Below are 23,487 nucleotides of genomic sequence, written 5' to 3' on the forward strand. Positions count from 1 at the left end.
TTTATGTGCCGCTGGTGGTGGTTCTATGATGAAACACCGGTGGGGGGAGGCGGGGAAGAGTCCAGAAGACAAAACGTGGCTGGGCAGGGCCAGCAAGATGCTTATCTTCCCAGTGGTGTTGGTTTAGTGCATCTGGCTGCAGACTAATCCAGCATCTCCCAGCCCTCTGCATGTCTGTTCTCCCTCCTCACATCTCTCGTTGCAGGCTTCAGCCAGGGTTTTTGAAGTGTAAGCATCCTCCTGTGCTTTGCAGGCTAACAGAGACACAGATAGCAATGTCCAGGAGAAAAGCAGAATGATTTAAAAGCTCTGGTGAGGAAGCATGGGTGGTGGGCAGCCAGATCTGGAGCCATGCACCCCACAGCAGAGGTGGATGTAGACCTTCCTGGGACATAGCATGGAATCGTAGACTCATAATCATAGAATGGCCTGAGGTCCAAACTCTCTGCTGACAGCAGGGGCATCCTCAGCTAGACCAGGTTGCCAAGCCTTTGAATCACCTCCCTGGGCAACCTCTTCCAGTGTTCCACTCCCCTCATGGTGCAGAACTTGTTCCTAACAACCAATCTAAATCTGCTCTTCTCTGCTTTGAAGCCACTGACCCTCGTCCTGTCACTACAGGCCTCTGTAAGCAGTCTCTCTCCAGCCTTCTTGTAGGCCCCCTTCTGGTATTGAAGGCCACTAGGAGGTCTCCCAGCGCCTCCCCTTTTCCAGCTTGTCTCCATGCAGCAGGGCCAGGTAGCCCTCCCATGCTGCATGCTTGACACCCTTGACACCATTTCAAGCACTTTGGGCCCTGTGTGGCTGTTTCTCTCTGAGCTAACCTGCAGGGGGTCAGACCCGTGTGTCACAGCGGAGGAGGCTTGCAGGACTTTGATGTGAGGGCATAATTCACGTTCCTTGCACAGCACTGCCCATGGTCCCTGGTGTGAAACTGTCTTAGCCTGATGTATGAATGAGCTCATTGGAAATGTGCCATCCCACTGCAGTACTTGCACAAGAGGTGAGGGATCTGGGGGCTGGAGGGCAGGGTCCCAGCTCCCAGTGAATTGCAGCTCCCTGCAAAGAGAGAGCTGTCCCTGGCTGTCAGCTGGAGCACCTGTCAGGTGGACCTTCTCTGGCAGCCAGGTCTATTGCACAGGGGGACATAATGCATTTAGGGGTGTCAGAAAGGGTCTGGCACGTCCCAGGCTTCAAAGTAGTCCAGATTCAGACTCATTTCTGAGCTTCCTGAAGTTATGGGACACTTTAGGACTTGTTCACATGAATTTGGAATACACACATGGGCTAATATCCTTCAGCCTGCAACAGATTTGCTAAAATAAATACAATACACCGAGGTTGAGCTAACCAGTTTTTACTTTTTCAGGATAAATATGGTTATTACTTAAGCAAAAATTCACAGATCTTATATAGCTTGTGTCACTCCAGCAACAAAAGACAGCAGAGATGCTTTTCCCAAATAAAAATACTTCACCAACCTATAATTTAATAGAAGTCTCATACAAACAAGATCAGAGTGATTGCTGATTTTAGCAGCAAGCCAAAAACAAGATTAGAGTGATTGCTGATTTTAGCAGCAAGCCAAAATCAGAATTGGTTCTTGTCCCCTTGGAGCAGCTCCTGAGACTTACGGGAAGGTTGCAAAGCTCTTTGCATCTTTAGAGAGCAGCTGCCTCAAGACAGGTTTCAAGGCACTTCGTAGTTTGGTTCTTCAGCTCTGCTTTCACAGGTACTTTCATTTATGGTCTTTACAGCCATGGCAAATGGCTCTTCTGACCTTCATTATTAGCTCCTGAAACACAATACTCTGACATCAAAACTACGATCAACCTCCCCTTCCCCTCCACCCCTCATCAGTGATCTCTCAGGACAGATATCCGTGTTACAGTACGTGGGGATGATGCCAGTTATGGTACCATAAATCTCTACTTCTTGAGCAGGTTCAGTGTGCTGCCTCCTCCCACGGGGCCATGTGTGAGACACCCAGTGCTGCCAGCTCCCCTCGATGTGAAGAAGGCACTTTCCAAAGCCCAGTTGTCACTATAGGAACAGTCATTTCCCATCAGCCCAGTAACTCACCCCACTTGCCTGTTGCTGCTCTTGGTGTTCCTTCCCATTCTTCCCACCCATGCCTGCCCAGCTCCCCAGCTTTTGTGTACCAGGGTCCCTCCACTCTCCTCCTTGTGAATTCTCTGGGGCCTTGCCTCTTCTACTTGTCCCTGAGGTAGAAGAAGTTGCCTCCTTGGCACCCAAATGCAGCTGAGGATGAGAAGTAGGGTCTCCTGGGGACTGTCTGCAGCCCTCCTTGTGAAGGGTGGAAAAGAGCAGGAGGGAGCAGCTGCGATGTGCCTTGCCCTAGCCCTCAAGAAGGCTGGAAATTCTCTTGGCTGAGACAAGCTCCAGCCTTGGTGGGACCAGGGCAAGTCACAACAGCTACAACGCTGCAGCGCATAGGCAGCTACTGCTAGCATCTCACCACCACTTGCATAAATCTGGGCAACAAAAACCATCCTCTTCCCTTCCCTACCTCTCCAGGTTATCTCTCCAGCTCTGGGAAGCTCAGTGTAACTACACACAGCTATTAAATGCAATTTCTTTAGTTATCATCTCCTCAGTGATATTCTGGGTGGCATTTAGTGGACAAAAGGTTATTAATTACAATTTTCACCTAGTCATTTTGAGAAACTATCAGCTGGGTTAGTCCTGGGAACACTCTTGGCCAGGTGGTTCAGGTGTAGGGGTTGCAGCTGGCCCTGCCGGAGGAGCGGAGGTGGATGCAGCAAAGCTGCTGTGCTCCCTCCTGTCATCTCTACTGACAAAGGTGAGGAGGTCCATTGCTGTCACCACACCAAACACCATCTGCTTCTTCAGGGAAACGCCATTTCCATCGACTGTAAACACAGAAAATGCTAATTTAGTGTGTGTGGGGGGGGGGGGATAAATAAAACAACCCCACCCAGCTGTGCCGGGGCTGCTATTTGTTTATTCAGAGGAAACCCCAGTGGGCACAGCTGCTGTCTCTGCTCAGCCTCCACATCCACTGATGCAGCTTCAGTCAGATCACTGGGGTCGTGTCAGAGAGGGTCTAGCTGCAAATAACGCAGCCTTTACCAGAGCAGGAAACTTCATTTCCCAGTTGTTTTCACCCAACCTCTGTTCCAGTCCTGCTCCTATCACCACAAAACTCTTTCATGCCAAACTAATGAGACTCTCCAAGAGCAGTAGTGAGACACTTTCTGCTCTGTTCTCTTACAGCACCATTAATAAAACAGCACTGCAACAACCACTTTAACTACCTGAGAAATGTTTTCTTAAATAGAAACAAAATTAGCCACCAGAGCCCAAACATGAGATAAAATGCAAGCTCTGAAGGTGTGTTAAGAAAGTAGTAAATAAGAGGGTAACTGTGACAATGTTGAAACAGCAGCCCAGGGAAAGAAAAGGGGAGTTGCTTGAAAACCAGAGCAAGGGGCACTGCATGCAGCTGGCTGATAGTTTTTGGTGGGTGACATCTGATCTGCTGATACCACTTCATTTACAGAAAGATGTGATACAAAATGGATTTGCATTATTTTATGACAACACGGGTGAGAAAGGAAACCCTGCCTAGCATTGCTTTTGGTGAGAGAATTGGAAATGTGCATCAAAAGGAGTTTCAAATGACAAAACATTGTTTGCAGCATGACTGGAGTTGTAAGCCAGTTTCAGAGCTGATGAGGCTTCTGGGCAGCAGGCCATGGAGAGGGGCTGGGATGTCTGAAAGGGATGAGTTTTGGAGGCTCTAGGTTCAGCAAGAAGCCCTTTACTGGCAGTTGATACAGTGCAATACTACAGAGTGCTCTATGTAGAAATCATAGAAGGATAGAACCATAGACTGGTCTGGGTTGGAAGGGACATCTAAATGTCATCTAGTCCAACCCCTTCTGCAGTCAGCAGGGACATCCTCAACTAGATCAGATTGCCCACAGCCTCAACCACCTCTCTGGGCTACCTGTTCCAGTGTTCCACTACCTTCATAGTAAAGAATTTGTTCCTAACATCCAGTCTAAATCTGCTCTTCTTGACCTTGAAACCATTGTCCCTCAACCTGTCACTGCAAGCCTCAGTAAACAGTCTCCATCCTTCGAGTAGGCCCCTTTCAGGTACTGTAAGGCTGCTATTAGGTCTCCTGAAAGCCTACTCTGCTCCAGACTGGGAACCCCAGCTCCCTCAGTCTGTCTTTGTAGCAGATGTGCTCCAAGCCCCTGATCTGGACCTGCTTCATCAGGTCCATGTCTTTCTTGTATTGAGGGCTCCAGAGCTGGATGCAGTACTCGAGGTGAGGTCTCACCAGAGCAGAGCAAAATGTCAGAATCAGCTCCCTGGATCTGCTGGCAACGCTGCTTTGGCTGCAGCCCAGGATGTGATTTGCCTTCTGGGCTGCAAGCACACAGGCTTTGCATGTTCAGTGTGGAATGCCATGAAATCAGTTTAATTACACCCTTCAGCTCTAATTTAGAAGACTGAGCCTCCTGACTGCTTTTTTCATGTTGCAAATATTCTAAACAAAGCAACTCCCTCAAGATAAGGCCAAATCTGCAGTTCTAGAAGTTTTGGGGTATAATTACACTGGAAAGGTGTGTCAGTCCAGATTTGCAGAACAGCACCTGCCTCTCTGCCTGTTTTGGTCAGGGGAGCAATAAGGTGTGATCCCTGCTGCCATCAATGTGTCAGCAGCCCTTGTGCTGATGGGGTCCTACTGAGCTGCTTTGCTTCACTGGGGAGAGGGGGAGCTGTGCAGTGGGAAGAGGCTGTGCAGTTTGTTTCCTTGCAATTGCACACCTGAGTTCCACCTAAGGTTTATATAATGTGCCCAAATGTCCTTTAGGACCTTTCTCTTGAGACACTAAGTATACAGAGATCCTTAACTTCCCCCTTTTGTTCCTTTGCTGCCCACAACCAGCCAGGACATGGTTTGAATTCAAGGACAAGAGACTAAACAAGTACCAGAGTCCTGAACCTACGGCTGTGCAGCAGAGGCAAGAGGCACTGCACCTCAAGCTACAGTCTACCTTGTCTGTCAGAGTGGACCAAATGAAATCCTGTCATCAATATCTTCCCATCCTCATGGAAAACCATGAGATGAGAGGAGGGCGTGGAGCTGAGGGATGCTTCACTGTCACACCTGCATGGGGGAATAAGACAGCTCCGATGGCCAGGACCTTGGAAGTGCTCCTGTAGGACACACAACTGGAAGTGTTCTACTTCCAAACTCCTGTGATTGAGGCTTCCCACTTATTCCCTTATCCCTGTGGTGTCAGGAAAGGAAATGAGTAAATAGTTGGCAGTTCCAGAGCTTTGCAGAGCCACGGGGCAGAAATCCTTCCCACAAAGGCTAAGAGGCTGCATGTGTGGAGCAGCTGTGCTGATACTTATGGAGCTACCTACCAAGATTGAAAATATCCCTTTCCTGCCTCGAGCATCCCTGCAAAGCCTATACAGTGCTTCTGCAGATACCTACAGTGTGTTTGCTCATGAACCACGACAGCAAAATGATCATTCTCCAGGATGCAAGAAAGCTTCCCAAGGCTGTTCTCCAGGCCAATCTAAACAGGATGAAAAGACAATTTTTTATGTTTCACTTCTCATCTAAAGGAGAGTGGAGCCTGACTCCTGCCTTTGCCTGCAGTCATGAGTGGGCAGGATGGCACCTAGCTGGCCTGAGCTCAGGTATGCCCCAACTACCTGCACAAGAGGCAGGCAACTTGCAGACCTGGCTTTGTTGTAGCCAAAATACAGTTCTGTCTCCTCGCAGCCCAAAGGGCTTCCATGGACCATCATGAGGTGATGCCTCCAGTCCTGCTAAAACACTGTCCATTCACTTTGCTTCATCTCTGGCCCACTGGTGGGCATACAACCCAGGCATCCCTCCCCTGCACATCCACAGGACCTGCCCCGTGTCTCGCCAGAGTCTGTGCCTGTTGCCCCAGCCCTGCTGAACCCTGGCAATGGCTGGGCTCTGATTTCAGAAGGTGCCAATCCTAGATAAAATCCTCTGACAACATAAAATTAGAGTGGGACACTCACAGACTTTGCTCCTTGGTGTGAAAGCTCCCACATCTGAACCCTACAGGCTCAGCAGCTTTTTTGCAGGTGCCGGTCCTTACTGCCACCTCCATGTTGTCTCCATCACTCTGCCCACCTCCCTCTGTCTTTTCATTGACCTCTTCTTCCAGCTCCTCTCACACCTTAGGGTGGTGGTGCACCTCTCCCTGTCCCTGGACACTGCTTGACACCAGCCACAGTCTTAGTGTTACCTTTGAGTACTGGTTGTAGACAACCTTCGTAACAGGGTCCGAGAACTGTGCACTTCCAGCCAGAATGGAGGTGAGAGTATTGTTGAGGGTCACCATACCCAAAATAAGGCTGTAAGGGAACACAGTGTTTTCCAGAAGGCCAGACCTGAGGCAGGACACATATTTTATCTAGGGACTTAACTGCTCCCCTTGCAGTCAGTGACTAAATTGCTGCTGCTTTTAGCAGAAGGCAGCAGGTTTCACCTCATCTGAGAGAGACAAGAAGATCCTTTCCCTCACCAAGCTGTTGGTTTAACAGTAGTTAAAATCTGCTACTGCAGTCCAGGGCTTAGCAGCTGGGAGAGGGAAAACTTGTGGACCTCCCTCTTGCTTATTTATCTATCCCACCCAGCCCTCACCTGTCCTCTGGCCTCACTTTTTCTGTGCGCTGCTCTCTGCTGAGTCTGGAGGACACTGGATTTGGATTTGACTTTATCTCACTTACAAGGAATTGTATTGATGAATCTTCATAAGGAAGCAGATTGATATTTTCAGAATGTGCATCACAGAATTCCATGTAAGAGCTCCATTCACTGCAGGAGTAAATGGGACTTTCTCTTTAGCTTCATCACGGCTGCTTTTCCTATGAGAGTGGCCACCTCTCCAAGGAGTAAAAATAGTTACCCTGATTCAGAAACCACAGGAGCTTGGTCATATCCCTTCTCCTGAAGGATCTCGATTGCCTTTTGACAGCTGACATCTGGCAGGAGCATGAAAGGGGCTGAGATATTCAGTTTCTGCACCTTGATGTTCCACCACCTGTTGAAAAACAATGGCAGGACCAAGCAGTTGCTCTCTGCTGTGTGGCTGTGGGCTTTGCTCAGGGAGGCAAGGGCAGCAGAAATCAGAGCAACCACTCAGAGATACTCTGCCCTCCTGTAAAGCTTGCCACTCTCCTAGCCCCAAAGCAGGAATACCACAAGCCTGCCATGACCAGGTCTTGCTGAAGCCAAGGTTTCTCTACACCCACTGTGAACACTGCTCCAGAGGAAGGGCTGTGGTTGGCAAGGTGCTGAGCTCACCTGAATCCAAGGAAGTTACTGAGTGCTTCACTACAAGTTTGTGAGTGGGGAGGCCTAACAGTTTTGCCTCTTTTGTTTGTGTCCTTAGTCCTCCAGAGGCAGCACTGCACCTGCTCCAAGAGAGAGCCTTACAGACATGCTGGTGGGACTTATGAGGGACAAACTATGATTGTGGATGGCTACAGGCAGCTTCCAACTCATCTCAGCCCTTTGTCCTCATAGAAAAGACAGGACCATGCTAGAGGCTGGAAGAGCCGAAAGGAGCTCTAACTATTCATGAGAGCGCTTGGAAATGCATTAAGTCTTTAGGAAATAGTTTGCAGCAACCTGTGGTTGCAGTAATCCAGAGGAGCAGGTGACATCAGCAATGCCTGCTGTCTTTAAAGAGGCAATAGACACTTTCTAACGAGCCAGCATCTGCCCAGCCACACATCGACCGGCATCAGAGTCTGCCTGGGATGCCCTGCCTTAAGGGAACTCTTGCCCTATGGTGTGCAACAGACAGCTGAGTTGGTCATCTTTTCTGGCCCACAGCTCAGAAAGGTGAGAAGTTACTGTTCCATGCCTGAAAAGACCTCCAGAGCTGACTGAAAGGGTGCTTCCCACAGGAGGGACTCATCTCCTAGCTGCCCCAATGGGTGTTTGAGTATCAGCTGTGGAGCAGAGGAGGTTTTGAGTGGCGCTAGATGTCCACCTCAGATGTTCTGCTTGGCAAGGTTAAAGTGGCCCGGGCAATGAATGGCATATGGGAGCATACTGGCAACTTCAGGACAGAAATGTCTCCCTTGCTGACTTTGCTTGGAGAACTGGGTTATCTAATCACTCCAAAGAGAGGGACTGACATTATGGACTCCCAAGAGGGATCTAGACCTACCTGCATTTTTAATAAGCACTAAAAGAGAAGACTTCATTTGAAGACAGCAATTCCCAGCCTCAGAAAGCTGATCCCCTCAGCACAGTTTATAGTTGACTTACCAAGGCTTGTGCTCCTGGATGTCGCTTAGGAAACCATTTTTTATCATCCAGTTGTCATTCACAAATTTGGATCTAGAAATCACCAGCAAAGAATGAGTCTGTGAGCCTTCCCAAAGAAGTCTTGCTTTGTTTCATGCACTAGACCACAGTGCTGCCTTGGGGCTCCCATGATTTTTGCAGCTGGCTGCTCTTAGTCCCTTTTAAGGACAACAGAAGCTGAGGGTGCTCAGTAACTTTTAGAAGCATGCCAGTTATTTGCCTGCCTATGCAAAGGCAAGTTCAAAACCTGGAGCTCGACTGATTCCTCTTTGGTGCAGTAATTCAGTGACAGGAGAAAATAAACCCCCAGTGCCACAACACCCAGCCCTTGGTGCTTGCTTTGGTGGGACACTATTTCTCCCCACTGCTTTTTTTTTTTTAACCCTGTGAGCTGCTTGAGAGAGACTTCCAGCTCTGGGTCACTGCAGGTGCCACGCTATGAGAGTTACTGGAGTGGTTTGAAGACTGGTTGTAGATTTAGGCTAGATGTAAGGAAGGCATTTTGCCCAGAAGGATGATGTATGCCTTGTCCTTGGAAGCATTCAAGGTCAGGTTGGCTGGAGCTCTCAGCAACTTGATCTACTTAAAGATGTCCCTGCTGGCTGCAGGGGCATTGAACTAGATGACCTTCAAGGATCCCTTCCAACCCAAACTTTTCTATGGTTCTGTATTTCTCCAGCAAGCCACATCACCTGCCTCAGCAGTGCTAAGCTCATGTCACTGAAGGCTCAACCCAAAACACATGCAGAGAGTGAGGGAGAAGGCGGTGGAAGTTCCTACCCCAGCACAGGAAAGCAGTCAAGGAAGCCAAAAACTCACATGTAGTTTCTGACAGAGTCAGGCAGGATAACAACACAGCGCTGGCCTTCCTTCAGGTCCTTGGCAGCCCGCACAGCAGCAGACATGGCACTGCCAGAGCTGCCCCCTGACAGGTGCCGAGGAGAGAAGGAGAAGCATGAGGATTGACCAGGGTCTAAGACCAAAGTGCTGGTGTGGGTGTGTGTGGCACAGCACTGTCCCAGCGAGCAGCACAGGGGTGCCCAGGCAAAGCAGTAGCAGAGGTGGCAGCTCGTGCACCAGGGCAGCTCAAGACACTGGGATTGGGAGGACATCTGGCCCCACAGTCTTGTAGGCTTTAAGGTCAGGAAGAGGTAGGGGCTGAAGGAAAATATTCACATAGTGGCTCTTGGCAATGGGCTTTTCAGGCAGCACAAAAGTCACCTTATGAACTTCATGAACCACTTCTTGTGGTGACTCTGTGGGCAGGCCAAAGGCTGAAAGGTTCTACAGGGGGACATTCATGCCACTGCTGCCCATGCCACACCCTTCCTTTGGGTGAGGAGAGGGCCATGCCAAATCCAGAGCTTCTGGCTGACATACTTGGCAGTCAAAGGCTGGCTTTAAACACATTGTAAAGACTGAAAAAAAAAACCATAAACATTACATTCATGCTTGGAATACCAGGCCAACGTGATGGGAAGACTGAACTGCTCCCTGTGTCTGTGTGCACACATGTGGTTTGCTGCACGTAGGGATAGCAGGTCCCTGTTTACAGAGGCAATTCTTCCTCCCATAGCTTGAGTGCTGAAAGTCAAACGTGCTCCGCTATCTGTGCGCCAATTACACACTGCACCCAAGGCAGCACGTATTTTACAGCAAGTTGATTATCACTGGGTCACATTTTTCAAGCAAATGAGGAAAGGCCCTGAAAAATGCATATCAGAGAACATGAAGCTATTCACAAGGTACAGTTGAGCTCAGCAAGTGGTTTCTGTTGAAACACAGTGACTCTGCACCTGCGAGGTTAGATCAACATTTAAGTGTTTCATTAGAAATGGCCTGATCTTTTCCAAAACTCCCTGGGTGTGAGTGCTCAGGACTTCTATCAGCTCTAACTACAAGTCTACATATTGCCTGGTCCTGGCTGCAAACCTGTAGCTATCTGCTCGGTGACAGGGAAGGCTGAAAAATAAACACAGATGCTGTGTGGAAGCTCTTTGAGTACAGGCAGGGTTTGTCTGAGGGCATCTGTTCATTTTGGAAAGCCCGTGAGATTACTTACAGCTTGTTGGCATAGGGAGAAATGCTCAGTAAGAACATCTCACACTTTCTTTTCTTTCAAACTTTCCTGGTCTCCAAACCTGGCACTTCTAGTGTGGCAACTGTTCAACAACAGAGAGTACAGCGTTGCAGAGCTCTTAGCAGAGCAGCAGTTTTAGCCCACCTGTCCTGCCCCAAGTCCCACTAATCCTCTTGTAAGCCCATGTAACCCTACACTGCATGGAATTAGGCCTGAAGATCCAGTTCCATGTGCAAAAGTGCCCCTTGCAAAGTGCCAATTATAGAATTGCTTCTATAATTATTGTGGCCAATGAGTCAGATCCCAGATCACAGTCTCACTGCCACACCTCTGAAGTCTACAGAGACCTACAGACCAGCTCGGGGTTTGGCCATTCAGCCCTGTTAACCTAGCAGATACAAAGTGGAGAGAGCTCCTACCCCAATGCATTTTGGTCCCAAAAGGATAAGGTTCAGAAAGTTTGTTAGGAGAGGCAGCTGTTGTCATTGGTGCTTACCACACAACAATCCTTCCTCTCTGATCAGTCTGCGAGACATGAGAAACGAATCTTTGTCGTTGCATTTATACCACTGATCAATCACCTGCAGAGAAAACAAGAGAGCTGGGTCTTCACCATGTCACTATGGGCTGTCCTGATCCCTTGACTCACGCTGTGATTCTGATGCCTACAACATCTGGCAGCTTTCTGCTGCTTCCCACACTTGAAAGTAAAGACATTTGTCGGGGCATCCATGGCTTGGAGGGTGTGTCCTCGCTTGCAGTCACCCACTCTAGCTTTTCCTTGGAGTATTAGGAATGTCCGACTGGTCCAGAGTCAGGATGCAGAAAAGGGAGCAGTGCTCATGGTGTTCTGACTAGGTTGCACTAATGGTCATATTTTGGCAGGCAAAATCAGATTCAATTGCAAAAAGAGCGCTGGGTTATTACAGCTCACAGCTCTAAAGTCGTGTGCCAACAGCAGAGATACACTTAACATCTGAAAACAGACTGAGGTCTGAGGCTGAGGGAGACCTTTCTGAAAAAGGAGCCAGGGGAATACAGCAGCTTGAATTAGGGCATTAAAGCTCTGTGCCTGGTGGCTACTGATACATGGAGATGAAACTCGATGAGAAGTGGTATGAGGTTCACAATCTGTTGTCTTACGCTGTCCATAAATGGTGCAAATTTTCTGCTCTGTGTGGTACCTGCAACAGTGAAGGTTCAGGAAACACTGTAATGAAGAGCAGACTTCTTCCGTGTGATCACAGCAAAGAAAGCAAGCTCTGAGTGTTGCTGAGGCTGAGCTGAGGCAGCTGGCACTGTGGCATACTCCTCATTTGCCCCTGTATTTGCCTTCTCCTTGTAGGTCAGCTATAAGCAGATTTACTCAGGGGCATACTTTAAGTACTGTCCTGCCACAAAGGCTTGTTCTGCACTGGGAAGGTGCACAAGTAGCCTTAGGGCTGCACCACAGCCCAGTGCCAGAGCTCTGAACCTCTGAACTTGGGAGCAGGCTGGATGCAAAGCCAAAGAGCAGACAGAGGCCTTTTACTACATGGCTACTTACTGATCTGTCAAGGACAGTAGGGATAAAGTCATGTCCAATGCCCTCCACCTCACTGGCTGTAGTGTCTGTTCTGTTCAGCTCACTGGGCACAGCCACGATGGAGCCGTCAGGATCTACACCAATGATCTTTGAGGGAAGGAAGTTTTGTTAAACCACAAAGAGAGCTCAGAAACAGTCACACACACACAAGTCAAAGGAGAAATTACCCACACTCTTTCCAGCAACGTTTTCCTTCCCTTGATATTGTATAACATTCCTATACACCAGCAGAGCAGAAATCTTCCAGGATAAAGGGGTTTTGTTTCCCACTGGGTTTTTAAATCAATCCTGGGTAGTGTTTACCTGATGCACAATGTCTGGTCACTTAAAATTACCACTTACCACTCTCAACGTGTTTGTCATCACCTCTTTGGCAGAGCCTGCTCACTTCCAAGCCTCAACACTTAAGACAGTGTGAGTGAGCCCGAATCTGCTAGCTTAAACCTGTGGCTACAGACATCCTTTCCGGATCTACTTGTGCTGGCTGACAGTGGCACCTCCCTGGTTGCTTATAGCTTTGCAGCTCAGCTGAGCTTGTCTGTTTCAACACACATCTGAGGAAGGAAGGATGACACTGGTCCATACAGCTTCAACCAGTCAGTGAGGTAATTTTCATGCTCAGGTCCTCCAATGGTTGAGTCCACACCATCTCAATTTGTGGCTGGTGGATCGCTCACACACTGGCTACAGTGGAGAGAGAGAGATGAGAAGCCTCCTCTGGACTACCTTGAAGCACAAACTCTGCAGAATGAGCATCTGTAACTGGAACCAACCACAAGGCAGGGAAACTTCAACCACAAGGCAGGGAAACTTTTGTAACGGCACATGAGAGGCACTTGCACAGTCTGTGCCCCCGCAGAGCTGCCAGAACTTCCAGCAGGTAGGTTAGCCAGGAGCAGTAATGCTGTCATCTGGGCCAGCCACTTCTGCAGGGGATGTCTGATAATGTCCTGCAAAGGGCACAGCACCAGGTAGTGTGGGATTAGTAATGGGGCTGTGGAGCTCTCAACTTCTGAGGCACTGAATGAATCTAGGTCAAGCTGAGCATAACACCAAATAGCTTCCAACAAAAGACAAGCTCGTTGTGAAAAAAACAAATAGGTGGAGATGGCAACTGCTAGCTCAGGTAAGCTGTGGGGTTACACTTGGTCAAAAGCACAGGCAGAAAAACCCAGGGGACTGGCTTCCAGTGGGCAGTGCTGCCTCCCAACTTACCTTGCACTCTGGGCACTTCTCCTTCAGCTTCCTTCCAATGCCAGTAACAGTGCCTCCTGTGCCAGACCCAATCACCACCATGTGGACTTTGCCTGCAGGTCAGGGAAGAGAGAGGCTTGAAACTACTCTGCACAGCCTCCAGCACTGTCTCCCTTTCGTTCAGAGTCCTGCACTGGTGCAGAGCCTGTATCCCCTAGCTACTAGAACCCCACACGTGAAAAAGGATAGGCAGAGGTCATGCCAGAGGCCAAAGCATGGTCCTGTGAAGCTCAGGTGTGTTTGTTGATCCCCCTGCAGCACAGAAGGCTGAAGATGCCCTCCAGATCTTGCTCTAGTGCCCATCATTTCCATGTCTTTGGCTTCTCTTGGCTGAAGGGTGAGGGAGCATCTCAGCACTTCTGGCATTTTCAAACCACACCGTGTTGAAGTAAAGCATGCACCTGAAGACCAGCACCTATCAACAACAGGCACTGCTTTTCAGACAGCGTTACCACACCCAGTGGGGAGATAAAAGAGCTCTGCCCTGGCACTTGTGTCGGTCATACACATCCCCACTGGCATCAATGAAACCGTACTGATTTAGTAGGAGCAGAATCAGTCACAGCTTCAGAGCCTTATGCTGCAATTGCATCGGGAAAAGGGGACTTGTAACTCAGTGCTGGCAGCCAGTAGGAGCAAATGTAATCACTGGAGTGGAGAGAAGGCTGGGACTGTCTGCATTCCTGTTGCTACCCAGCTGCTTTACAGCCAGACAACCGCTCTCCAGTTAAAACCCTGGAGTCCTCTTCACATTTTGCAGTGCTCCCAGAACCGGCAATAAATTCCACTTCTATCTGTACAGGCATGGACTGGAGTAGCCTTTCATCCTCACATAGCTGTCAAATCAATTGTTATTAGACTGTGAAGCGTCAATCTTTTTTGACTTGTAAATGAGCGTGCTGGATCAGATGCAGTTTGCCATGCTCTGGTGAGGCCTCTTGGGGCTGCAATGGAGATGTTGTAGCCAACCAGAGATAGGTTCTTCATTCTTGGGTGTAGCCTTAAGCTGTTAAAGCTATGGTCTCCTCCCTTAAGCTTTTGAAACGGGAGGCCACAGAGCAGGGAAGTCCTGCAGGCTCAGATCTACCTGGGGTGGGTTATGAGAAGCTGCTACACGCTGCCTGTCAGCATTATTAAGGGTGCCTTCACTTACAGAGGCCTTTCTGGCCATTTCTAGACATTCAGGTTAATAGGGTATGTAAAATAAGCCTCTCAGAGAGGGTTATAGCCCTCTGCACCTCCTCAGCACATAGAAACAACCGCACAGACAGTACCTTCACACTGCTCCAGGATCTCCTCAGCTGTGGTGTCGTAATGAGCCAGGGGGTTGCTTGGATTTCGGTACTGTTTATTTCAACAGAGAACAGCAGCAGTTACTGTGTGAAGCACAGGTCAAATACCAAACCAGCAATAGCTCCTGGTGAGCTTTACACAAAGCATGCAGCTTCCCCCTCCTCTCCTTGATGAGAGGTGGACTGCAATCTGGCCAGGCCAGGTCACAGGTGTTCCTTCTGGTTGTCACTTTGGGACAGATTTCCAAGGACACTCGGGATTTGCTCAGGCTGGAAGATTAAATGTGCCCATAAACACTCACTCCCTGTTGCTTGGTGCCCGCTCGGTGTGGGGATGGAGCAGCTGTTCCATAAGCTACATTGCTGGGTTTTGTGGACTCTGGTGGTTTTGTTAAAGCCCTAGCTGCAGAAGAGGAGAGAGCTTCTGGGTGCTTTAGCTATCCCTCACGTAGAAGCATTTTAACGTCTTCTCTAGCCTTGAAGAAGTTGAAAACACAGCCCCACAATGCTCCTAAAAAGCTCAGAAAACAAACAAAAATCTCTCCTCAAATTAGAAACCTTTTGTTTTCAAGTATCATATATGCATATACATACATATTTATGTATATAATTTTGAGGGATGCTTTGTCAGTTTTGTGGTTGACAATGCTCCCAGCAAGTTCTGTGGCTGAGACCTGTGTCCAGAGGGGTTCATGGGTCCAGGGAGTACATGGGTCCATCACTGCAGTGTATGCAGTCCCATACTCACTCTCTGTGCTGCTTCTGAAAAGTGCTTTCAGATACTGAACTCCTTTTGTTGTGTTTTTTTTTTTTTCCTTAAAAGAAAGGAGCTTCCCTGGCTTTTTAGCACTGTAGGGACCCTCTGCTCACTACAGGGATGCCTTCCTGCAGCAAGGTCAGGCTAAGGGGAGAAGTGGCCTCCTGCAGAAGAACCGGTGCTGCAGGAACAGCTGGTGTGAATCATCACACTTTGCCCTTTACAGCATGAGGCTTGGTTTTGAGGCAGAACAGAGGCTGCTAGTCAGGCATAAAAAGTTATTTTCTCTTCAAGTCAAAGTTAAATCTAAAGCCTCTGAGTTGTGCAAGAAAACCCAGCCCCACCCACAGACCAGTTTTGGCAGAAGTATTGCAGGTTTGGAAGTGCCCCTTGTTTTGTTTCTGCCACCCCGTGCTTTACAGAGGAGGGATTGAGTTTCAAATGCCATCAACCACTGACAAAATCTGCCTCTGCTGCCCGTTTGAATGAAGCTCCCGGACACAGGCACCCTCGGAGCACAAGCTACAAGCTGTGTTTGGTAGAGGTGTCAGTGGAGGAACAATATCTACCTGGTCCAGGATGTGGGAGTTTGGGATTTCGCTTTTCAGCTTCCAGGCAACGCGGATGTTGGACTCGGGGGCATCGAAGCGGGTGCATGGGGTCTTCACAATTTCAGCACCCAGAGCCCTCAGAATGTCAACCTTTGAGAGGCAAGAGAGGAGATGTAACTCAACCGATCCCACATAGCAATGGTAATCCAAACCTGTGGGCTCATGGCAGTGTCATATGCCAGAGGAGCTTTGCATGGGGGAGACTTTTAGCATTCAGAGATACTCAGCTCTACTATCTTTGCCATCCTTCTGGCACCCAGGGCCCCCTGCCTGAGGCTGGCACATGGATTCAAGCCTGGCCTTGTGCCCTGCCCTACTCAGAGGACAGGCTAGTGACACAGCAGAGGTAGCAATCGTACTGTTCCTCCGTGTCTAGGGCAAGAGGCAGAGCAAAGCAGGGTAGGAAGCACTACCTTCTGCATGCTGTGATCTGAGCCCTTGCATGCAAGGAGGCTAAAGCCGTCTTTACTCCAAGTTCCTTCTCTCCCCTCACCATGCCCAGGGAAGAGAGTAATTACAGACTAGCCCTAGGGTATTCATCCACTGGAAATGTGGCTGTCCAGGGAAAAGGAGGTCAAAAAAGAGGGGCAGATGACTGTCAGGGCCACCTGGAGATGAAGCCTGTGGTAGCTGGGAGTGCCATCTGATCCAGACTGAGCTTAAATGAGATTTAGGTTGAAGTGAAGATGGCACTTTGGAGAAGGTCTCAGTTCTGAGCCAAGTCAGGGTCCAAGTTTAGCTTCTCTGGTGTGAGTTCAGATAAGCAGTCTGTGAGACTTTCGGCTCCCTAAGGTGGAGATTTCTGCCCTCTCCAGGATGGCATCTGCACTTGAGCACCAGCTTCCATCATTTCAGGAATGCCATTCAGACATCTGTAAGTGTCTCTAGGTCAACGAAAATCATAGAGACACAGAGACCAAGTGGCATACCAGAGGGGAAGTTAGCAGGACCATAAACTGAGCCTCAGCACCTGTCTGCCTCTCTTCTGCTCCATCCAGCCCTTGCCCATGCAGACAGCAGATACTGCTCCATACCCTGCAGCCGTACGCTGTGTTTGGCTAACGTGAGCCACACTACTGACGCCAGCCCATCAGTCAGGCAGCACAGGAAGAAATCTGAACAACTACAAAGCCATGTCAGTGTGTGTGGTAGGGCTTGTTACCTTTTAAAGGAGAGGGCATTTTGCTTCTAGAAAGGGAGAGGCAGGGAAAGATAGAGAAGGAGATGCTCCCTGCTGGGGGTGATGCCACACAGAATTCTGACCTTCTCCTTGCTCATGTTCTCCGGTAAGACGATGATGCAGCGGTAACCTTTCACTGCAGCTACCAGTGCCAGACCGATTCCTAGGTAGTGGAGAGGAAAGGCAATGGGTTGACAACAGCATTTGGCAAGGCTGACCGATGTGTTGCTTCCCGAGTTCCTCTCTCTCACGGGTGAACATGACCTAGGAGCGCTCACCAAGGAGCTACAGGAGAGAGCATGCTCACGATCCTCTTGGGGTGTGCCAGGAGCAGCAGGCAGCACGGGAGGGTCTGCTAACAGGCAAGCCGAGCTGCCGCAGCCCTCCTGCTCCCAGGAGACTATTAGTGTAGTACAAACAGAAAGGCTGGGGAGAATCTTCTTCCCCTCACCAGCCTCAGGGCTCTTCCTGAGGTGCTTTGCTTCAGGGGGGCTTTCCCCTCCCCCTCAAATGCTCTCGGTTGCGGCGAAATGCAGATGAATTGGCACCCCCGTGGCGAGCAGGTGAATGGGAGTCTCTACTCCGATTTCAGTGACAGTGATGGATGGAGCCAGCTGCTCCCCAGCTGGACGGGGAAGGTGAGGCTGAAGCAGTGTGTCCCTGTGAGAGGGCACTGAAGGCGGCTACAGGCAGCATGTGCCACCCTGACTGCCCCACCGAGGGGTGAGTTGTGCAGGGAGCCAGCACAGCCACCTGGGGAACAGCCCAAGGCACACAGGTCCCTTCACCAGTGTATCTGGGGGGTGCTGGGGGAAAGAGGGACTGGGTCTGGGATGCCTGCAGCCACAGACCGGTCAGGAGCCGAATTCATGAGATGAGCCTTATTCTGCATGGCTAGTGACGGGGAGAACACAGCAAGGGACATGACACAACTTCTCCCAGAGTGTTTTGACAGCCTCCATTGTGCTATTTTGCTCTTAAGCAATCTACGCACACACATGTCCCAGCCACGATGGGGACAACGGCGCAGGGAGCACCAAATGGACATGGAAAGCTGCACAAAGGGGCCTGTGCAAACTGTAAAACTAGGGGGATGCTCCTCTATCGTGCTTCCTTGTCTAGTATGCCACCACAATCTTGCCTGAGCAAGATGACAGTGACAAGGGGAAAAAACAAACAACAAAACAGATTATTTCTCTTTCAGCCCATCAGAGATACCTTCCCTGGGAGCCTCTGATATTCAAGAGCTTCCCAGTCCGAGAACTCCTAGTGGTGCCCAGGTCCTCTGGCTCCCAAGGCTGTTTGCCTTGCTGCAAGGTAACCTGTCAGACACACCTGTGTAGGTGTGGGATCCCTGCAGGCCCTCAGGAATTTCAGTCATGAGGCATCTCAGCACCCCAGCTGCTGGGATGGGTGCTGAGGTGAGGATGGAGCCAGATCTGTGGGGCCCAAATCTGTCCTGTAACTGCAAGTATAAGAGCTCCTCAAATCCCTTGCCCTTCCCGCAGGGAAATGCCACCCTGCCCAGTGTGTTGGTGGAGGGAGCATCCTTGCCCTTCCCACCTGTGTTTCCTGAAGTGGGTTCAATCAGCGTGTCTCCTGGCTTTATAATGCCAGCTTTCTCTGCATCTTCCACCATCCTCAGGCCGATGCGGTCCTTCACACTGCCCCCTGCATTGAAGTACTCACATTTTGCCACTAGAAGTGAAAGGAGATGCTCCATCAGGGACAAGGTGCAGCTCCCTGCTTCCCCAGCCCTCATTTGTGGACACTCTTTTCTACCCTGTCAGGTGGTCCTTTGCTCAGGGAAAAGCATCCACCACCTTCTTACAGAATGCTGAAGCCTGTCATGAGATTACCCATGGGTATATCTGCCCCTAGTCCATCTTTTCCTTGTCCACCTGCAGCACCTTGCAGTGGGCAGGCCTGCTAGGTCCAGGATAGGTTTAAAATCAACTGCCCGTACACCAGTTGCTACAGGTCCCACATCAGTACCATGCACCTTGCTGCCCTGCCTCAAGGGCTCTTCTCCAAGCAAGGCACTGTCAGGCTTAACAGTGAGGTCTTGTGGTCTTTCCTGGGGCATAGCAGCTATTAATAGGTATCTAAAAAGGTGCCTTTCTGTAGGGATGATCTGTAGTCCTGAATGAGATGCCATAACAAAAGACAAGCAAGAGAAAGAGCACTTTCATGAGTCAGACAAAATTCTTTGCTGAGCTACCTAAAAAAACAATCCAGCCAGGTAATAGAGACTGCCCAAAGCACACTCAAACTGCAAGGCACACCTTGGCTCCCAGTCAGGCCTTCCACACTGTTAATGCTGGGGGCATAACTTCTCTCCCCAAGGTTTTGATGAGCATCTACATTTGAATTGCTGGTATTGAGATCTGTCTTATGGACAACAGGAAGAAATGGGTACTTTCAGGGTGTCATTCACTTCACCCTAGCAGAGTCAAATCAGGCTGATAACCCAACACCTGAGCAGCCAGAGCCATGGGGGAAAAATCTTGTGCTCATCATTACACCTTATAATGCAACACTGCCAAAATTCCAGCTACTCAACTATCCCTGAAGGCACAGCAATTAGCAGGTAACCGTGTCCAGCCTTAACTGCTTCCTTGACACAGCACTGCTGCAAGCATTTTCACATTAGTTCAGCCTGGAAAAGAGAAGGCTCCAGGGAGCCTTGATGCAGCCTTTCAGTTCTTGAAGTGGGGGTGGGATAAGAAAAATAGGGGCCGTCTTTTTAGCAAGGCCTGCTGCAACAGGGGAAAGGAGTAATGGATTTAAACTGAAGGAGAGTAGAATCGGGAATAGGTATAAGGAAGTTATTTTTTATGGTGAGGGTGGTGAAACACTGGCACCAGTTGCCAGAGAGGTGGCAGGTGCCCCATCCCTGGTAAGGTGGGATGGGTCTCTGAGCAACCTGACCTAGTTGAATATGCCCCTGCTGACTGCAAGGGGCTTGGACTAGGTGACTTCTAAAGGTCCCTTACAACACGAGATGTTCTAGGAAGCTATGATTTGCTTGGTAAGAGCCTCTGTGCTGACCTGCAGCTCACTTGAGGACCATGCAGCTGCTCTGCCTGCTCTGCTCTCCTTCCCCTCCTGCGCCAGGGGAGGGAGACACCAGCCCACCAAACAGGGTCACGCCCGGCTTCCCCCTGCTGCTTGCACCAAACACTCCTACTCTCCTTAGCAATGTCCCCCTGTTAGACATCCTCCATGGGACAGACTGCTTCAGAGAGGAACCACACATCGTAGCCCTGCCCTTCCGTCTCTGACACCTCTGCTCCGCGGTGCTCTACTGTCCCCAAGCCTCGTTCCGGGAAGAGAGGGGTGGTGCAGCATAGAGATTGCAGGGATAGCAGCCTGAGCATCCCGGATCCTGAGAAGGAACCTGGTCAGCAAGCACAGCATGCACCTGCTGGAAGCTGGCTGCTGGGAGGATTCCCTGCTGCCACACTGGACTGCAAGGTCCCAGTCTGGCATTTTACTGAGTGAGAGTACTCATCGAGTCTCCTTCCTACCCAGCTACGTGACGCTCAAGAACCTTACTGTCCTTCTGTCCAATTTGGCTGAAATTAATTAAAGCTACAGGCAATAAGACTGAAAAGTCCATATATACAGACAGCCTAACCACATTGTCCTTATTTTTTAAGGGAGCAGGCTAAAACCAACCTTTACATGAGGCAGCAGCAGTGCTACACTAATGTCTGCTCAGGGGAGGGACCTGGGTCCTGATGGGCAACTCAGCCAGCACCTTGGCCTGGCTTTTGGCAGGAAGGCCTGGTACTCGTATTGTGAGCCACTGATGAACCTGGCTGCAGCCCCTTGGCTGCAGGTTGGGAAGGTCCCCAAGGGGAAGCTGTTTCCATCTACAGGACAGCGATGCAGCAGACAGCAGCACTGGCACAGCTACAGGTGACCCAGTGGAGGTGGCATGGCCAGGCAGGCACAGAACCATGAGATCACAGAATGGTTTGGGTTGGAAGGGACCTTTAATGGTCATGTAGTCCAACCTCTCTGCAGTGAGCTTGGACATCTTTATCTAGATCAGGTTACTCAGAGCCCCCCCATCCAACCTGACTTGAATGTTTCCAGGGACAGGGCACCCACCACCTCTCTGGGCAAGCTGTGGCACTGTTTCACCACACTCACTGTGAAAAAGTTCTCCCTTTGGTCAGCATAGACCTACCCTCTTTTAAGGTAAAACCATTACCCCTATTCCCCATTGCAACAGGCCTTGCTAAAAAGTTTCCTTCTTTCTTCTTACCCCTTCCCCACCTCCCTCACTTTACCAAAAGGCTGCAATAAGATCTCCCAGGAGGTTTTTTTTCTCCAGGTTGAACAACCCCAACTCTTTCAGTCTTTCTTCATGAGACATACTCCAGCCCCCTGATCATTTTTGTGGCTCTCTGGACTCATTCCAACAGGTTCACATTTTGCCTGTGCTGAGAACTCCAGACCTGGACACAGCACTCTAGATAAGCTCTCATCAGAGCAGAGTGGCAGATGCCAAGGCAGAGCAGAGTTCCCCCTCTGTGGGAATTGTGGAGCTATGAGTCACTGGCCTGGTACCTGTTTGCAGCCTGGCATAAGCTCTGCCTGGTGGCCAGAGGCTGCTGTGGTGTGTGTATCCTGCAGCCTGGGCAGGCTCTGGGAAGGGAAAGTTCTTGCCATGCTCCTTGCCCCATTTCAGCTACTGCATTTTGGGAAGGCTCATCCAGTCTCTCTCCCGTGCCTATGGTATGCTACCCTGTGTGCTGCATCATTCCTGTCATGGTGTCAACCACTCATCCCCAGATTCAGCCCAACTCTGTTCTGAGTGGAGGCTGCAGCTACTCAGGAAGAGTGATGCCTCCATTACTGCTAAGCCCCTGCTTATTGTACCCTGAAATCATCCTGTCTGGCAAACGACTTCAGTGTAACCTCGTAAGCAGAACCCAACACGTTCTGTATCTGGTCCACTCCAGTCTGTGCTTGCCCTCCTAAAGCCTCTCCTGAAGCCTCCCTCCAACATCACCCCTCCCCCTCACCTCATGGCATGGAAAAACTTGGTGGAAAGGAAACACTCACAGAGCTCACACTTGAGCCCGTAGGACTTCCCAATCTTGTTGATTCGCACTATTGGGGTGGAGCCAATTTTCCTCAGGATGTTGGGCAAAATCCTTGTTTCTTTTGGCCTGAAATAATGTAGGGGGAGAAAAAAGTCAAATTAAAACAACTGTTATATGACACAAACCCAGGCAAAATCCAAGTGAGGCTTCAGCAAGCTTAGCAAGGCCACTGAGACACCCCAACTCCAAGAACAAAGGCCCCCACTGACAATTAGTGGCAATAGAAGCTAGTTACAGGTTTTCATCCCTCTTGCAGGGAATTATTAATTCTCTTGCATTAAAAGAAAGAAGGCAATTAATTTCAGAGCTGTTCTGAAATATCTTGCTCTACCTAGACCAGGCTGACAACTGACTGAAGTGAGATGAGCTGGCAAGCTTTAGGATTTTACACAGCAGGTGAGAAAGTCAGAAGACCCTGCACATCCTTCCCAGCAATGTCTCTGCTGTCAGTGCTTTCAGCTATCTCAGGGCCAACTGCTGCTTGCCTGGCCAGGACTTCCAGGGTGATCAGAGGGCTGGAGTTCCTCTCCTATGGATACAGACTGAGAGCTGGAGCTGTTCAGTCTGGAGAGGAGAAGGCTCCAAGGAGACCTTATTGTGGTCTTCCAGTATCTGAAGGGTCCTACAGGAAAGTTGTTGAGGGACTTTCTAGGGTGCTGGGTAGTGATAGGACTAGGGGGAATGGAGCAAAACTAGAAGTGGGTAGATTCATAGTGATTAGATGTTGTGCTGAGGGATTTGGTTTAGTCAAGGACTTGCCAGTATGAAACTAATGATTGAATTTGATGATCTTTAAGGTCTTTTCATATCTAAGAAATTCTGTGATTCAGATTGGCTGTTAGGAAGAAGTTCCTCACTAGGAGGGTGGTAAGACCCTGGAACAGGTTGCCCAGGGAGGTGGTGGAAGCTCCATCCCTGGAAATTTTTAAGGCCAGGCTGGATGTGGCTCTGATCAGCCTGGTCTAGTGTGAGGTGTCCCTGCCCATGGCAGGAGGGTTGAAGCTAAATGATGCTTGATGTCCCTTCCAGCCCTGACAGTTCTACGATTCTATGAATTGCAAAGGCGGCTCCAAGCCATCAGAAAGACCCAAGCCATAGAGGGTTCTGGAGGATACTTTTGCAAATAATTAAACTGAACTCTGATCAATGCAGTCCAGCCTCCCAGTTTTGCTAGCCTCTGCCAGACTCCTGCAGAAGCCAAGAACCACATCACAGCAATTGCAGCAAGAATGAA

At 49.7% G+C, this 23,487-nt stretch overlaps 1 protein-coding gene across 1 annotated transcript in view; it reads right to left on the bottom strand.

The window, feature by feature from the left end:
- Positions 1-1,341: 1,341 nt before the first annotated feature.
- The window catches only part of LOC135180002 (cystathionine beta-synthase-like), a 29,026-nt gene continuing 6,880 nt past the window's right edge, over positions 1,342-23,487 (bottom strand). The window contains exons 3-17 of the mRNA XM_064152171.1: positions 22,213-22,319; positions 18,697-18,831; positions 17,217-17,296; positions 15,912-16,043; positions 14,568-14,637; positions 13,255-13,346; positions 12,001-12,126; positions 10,951-11,035; positions 9,194-9,299; positions 8,336-8,407; positions 6,963-7,097; positions 6,300-6,408; positions 5,504-5,588; positions 2,672-2,894; positions 1,342-1,795 (exon numbers count right to left, since the gene is read on the bottom strand). Of these exons, the coding sequence (XP_064008241.1) occupies positions 2,701-2,894; positions 5,504-5,588; positions 6,300-6,408; positions 6,963-7,097; positions 8,336-8,407; positions 9,194-9,299; positions 10,951-11,035; positions 12,001-12,126; positions 13,255-13,346; positions 14,568-14,637; positions 15,912-16,043; positions 17,217-17,296; positions 18,697-18,831; positions 22,213-22,319 (1,528 nt within the window). The 3' untranslated portion in view covers positions 1,342-1,795; positions 2,672-2,700. The remainder of the gene's footprint in view (positions 1,796-2,671; positions 2,895-5,503; positions 5,589-6,299; positions 6,409-6,962; positions 7,098-8,335; positions 8,408-9,193; positions 9,300-10,950; positions 11,036-12,000; positions 12,127-13,254; positions 13,347-14,567; positions 14,638-15,911; positions 16,044-17,216; positions 17,297-18,696; positions 18,832-22,212; positions 22,320-23,487) is intronic.

This window comes from Pogoniulus pusillus, chromosome 12 (assembly GCF_015220805.1).
Source record: "Pogoniulus pusillus isolate bPogPus1 chromosome 12, bPogPus1.pri, whole genome shotgun sequence".
Taxonomy (NCBI): Eukaryota; Metazoa; Chordata; class Aves; order Piciformes; family Lybiidae; genus Pogoniulus; species Pogoniulus pusillus.